The sequence below is a fragment of the Poecilia formosa genome, unplaced genomic scaffold, assembly GCF_000485575.1.
Source record: "Poecilia formosa unplaced genomic scaffold, Poecilia_formosa-5.1.2 Scaffold617, whole genome shotgun sequence".
NCBI lineage: Eukaryota > Metazoa > Chordata > Actinopteri > Cyprinodontiformes > Poeciliidae > Poecilia > Poecilia formosa.
The window spans coordinates 2948-5643 of record NW_006800556.1 but is presented as its reverse complement, the minus strand read 5'-3'; the positions used below and the strand labels follow the sequence as shown (position 1 = coordinate 5643).

Genomic DNA, 2696 nt, shown 5'->3' with positions numbered 1-2696 from the left:
CCCCTGGTCTCAATCACATGCATGCTCTGTGTGCTCTTTCGTTCTTGTGTTTTATTTATTTGTTAATTAAAAAAATATCAATGTACATAATTACATAAAATAATGAGAGCTACTGCAGTGTACGCAGAGAATTACAAGAACAAAGAACGGCTCTCAGTGACACTCCAGTCCTATTTTCTAAGTAAAGAGCCGTTCAGAAGAATCGGACTGTTTCTGAATGTCACATCAATATATTCCAGACTTTTGGACACATTGTTCTCCCACATATGCGACAAGTCAGTCAACACCTCTTATGCTTATGTGTCTCTATACAGCTAGCTTTGCTAGCATCACATCAACGGAGCTTACCTTCTTTGAGATTCTTTTCTAAATGACGAAAAAAGTTAGACGTTGTCCCCACCGTCTGTGAAAGTGAAGCGCTGCTGAGTTAGCTGTGGCCATCGGATTTCTTATCATTTATGCAGCGCTATTATTACTGACGATTAGACAGACATCTTCTGCCGCTCAGAGAAAACAACTGTGCATGTCTCAGAGCGCCGCGTGCAAGTGAAAGCTGGGGAGGGGAGAAACAGAAACACGTTATTGGTTGGATTTTAATCGGTGCGTTTTGCATCCAGTGAAAACAAAGATGTTAACAAATAAACTGGACTGTATGCTGCTATGCTGCACGTTTAGTGATATTTTCACAGTTGCAGTCTCGACTGGTTTTGAAATAAAATGCCGAGTCCTCAGCGTCCGAGTCTGAGACGAGACCGAAACCATCAAAAAATGGTCTCGAGACCAAGACCGATCTCGAGTACTACAACACTGGTGACTGTACTCCTCCCACAGAGCGGCTGTGGCTGTGTGGGTAGAGTAGTGTTGTGATCAGAAGGTTGTAGGTTCGATTCCAGCTTCCTCCTGCCACATGTCAATGGGCAAATCAAACTGTCTACCGATCTCCATATTGGTGTATGAATGTGTGAGTGTGAATGGGTGAATGTGGCTCTAGTGTAAAGCGCTTTGAGTGGTCAAAATGACTGGGAAAACAGTCATTTTGACTGTTTAGTCCATTACCATGTTGACATAACCTGACATGCATGTTGGGTTGGGTTCTGTTGGGTTCTAACCGGCTGTTTGTTGTCTCTGCAGCCGGGTGGAGCTAAAGAGACTCTGTGAGATCTTCACCAGGATGTTTGCAGACCCCCACAGTAAGGTAGAGACCCTCAGATAGATGCATGGTCTTCAACTGGAGATGTTTCTGGATCTAACTGTGTGTGTTCTGCTGCACGGCCCGCCTTGCTGTGGCTCTAACTCCAGAGAGTGAGTGTTTGCTCCTTTAGTTCGTGTCCTCCCTGTCGGTTTGAGAGCCAGTCTGACCAGAACCTGCCTTTGCTCCCAGGTGTTCAGCATGTTCCTGGAGACGCTGGTGGACTTTGTCACGGTGCACAAGGACGACCTGCAGGACTGGCTCTTTGTCCTGCTCACTCAGCTGCTGAAGAAGATGGGCGCCGACCTGCTGGGCTCAGTCCAGGCTAAGGTCCAGAAGGCTCTGGACGTCACCAGGTCAGAACCCAGACACGGCGTGGCCTGTGTGCTGCTCAAGCTTTTATCACTAAGGCGCTGATCCGATGACTTAGATCAGTGTTTCTCCACCCTGGTCCTCAGCCCCCCTGCTCTGCATGTTTTAGATGAGCCTTTATTCCAGAACAGCTGATTCAAATGATTGCATGACCATCAAGAGCTGCAGAAACCTGCTAATCACCCAGAGATACATCCAGGTGGCAGAAGGGAAACACCTAAAACATGCAGGACAGGGGGCCTGAGGACCAGGGTGGAGAAACACTGAGTTAGAGGGTCTGTGAACTGCTGAAATGTAGAGCTGCCTTTCCTAGATAGGCTGAACGTTCTGAGCTCCACTACTGTTTTCAGGTTCCAGAGGCCCAGTGGTACCACCACAACTAAATCCAAAAGCCTTTCCAGGTCTCAGGATAAATCTCTGATGAGTTAAATACGTCCTGGTCATTCAGTAACGTCCTGCTATAGAGCTTTGGAGCTGACGTCACTGCATGTGACGTTTACGTCGCTCGGCGCCATCTTTGTTGGCCACAGACCAAAACAAACTAGTCAGAACACCGGTATTTTCATTGTGTTACCGACCGCAGGGAAGTTGTTTTCAAGTTGGATACTGGATATTCGCGCTCCGCGGAGTAAGGGACGTTCAGCTCAAGGTTGATCCGATTTATGAACGCTAATTTCGGCCAGCTGTTCTTTACTGGTCCCTCCTCAAGCGCTCGGAGTTTCACATAGGGACCGTCAATTTCCGAACACTCCTGTAAATAAATGCCTTGTCTTGTGTCCAACTGATACAAAAATGTGGTCATTCATGTTATTACAAGAGGTCCACTATCCTCTATTAAAATTTTAAGTCATATTCAATATTTTAAATAATTTAAATATGAAATGTTTTCTTCAGTAGCTTCCAAATCGTGTGCCATTAACTCAAAATCTGTGTGTAATTGTTCTACTAAACTGTATAGATGAAGCACCCTCACCTTTATTACATTAACACTTTTTATATTTTAGCTATTTCTGTAGTCAGTAATGAACGAACCATCAAAGCTGAACGAGACAGCAGCTGACCTGAGAGAGAATCATGGCCCCGAATGAACCCCAGGCAACCCCGACGCCAATTACAACGGCTGAGTGAAGTACCA

The 2696-nt window shown here is 45.8% G+C and overlaps 1 protein-coding gene across 1 annotated transcript in view; it reads left to right on the top strand.

Moving 5' to 3' along the window:
* Window positions 1–2696, top strand: part of LOC103130234 (CLIP-associating protein 1-like) — a 78304-nt gene that overhangs the window by 72699 nt on the left and 2909 nt on the right. The window contains exons 29-31 of the mRNA XM_016665762.1: window positions 1132–1195; window positions 1300–1302; window positions 1382–1545. Of these exons, the coding sequence (XP_016521248.1) occupies window positions 1132–1195; window positions 1300–1302; window positions 1382–1545 (231 nt within the window). The remainder of the gene's footprint in view (window positions 1–1131; window positions 1196–1299; window positions 1303–1381; window positions 1546–2696) is intronic.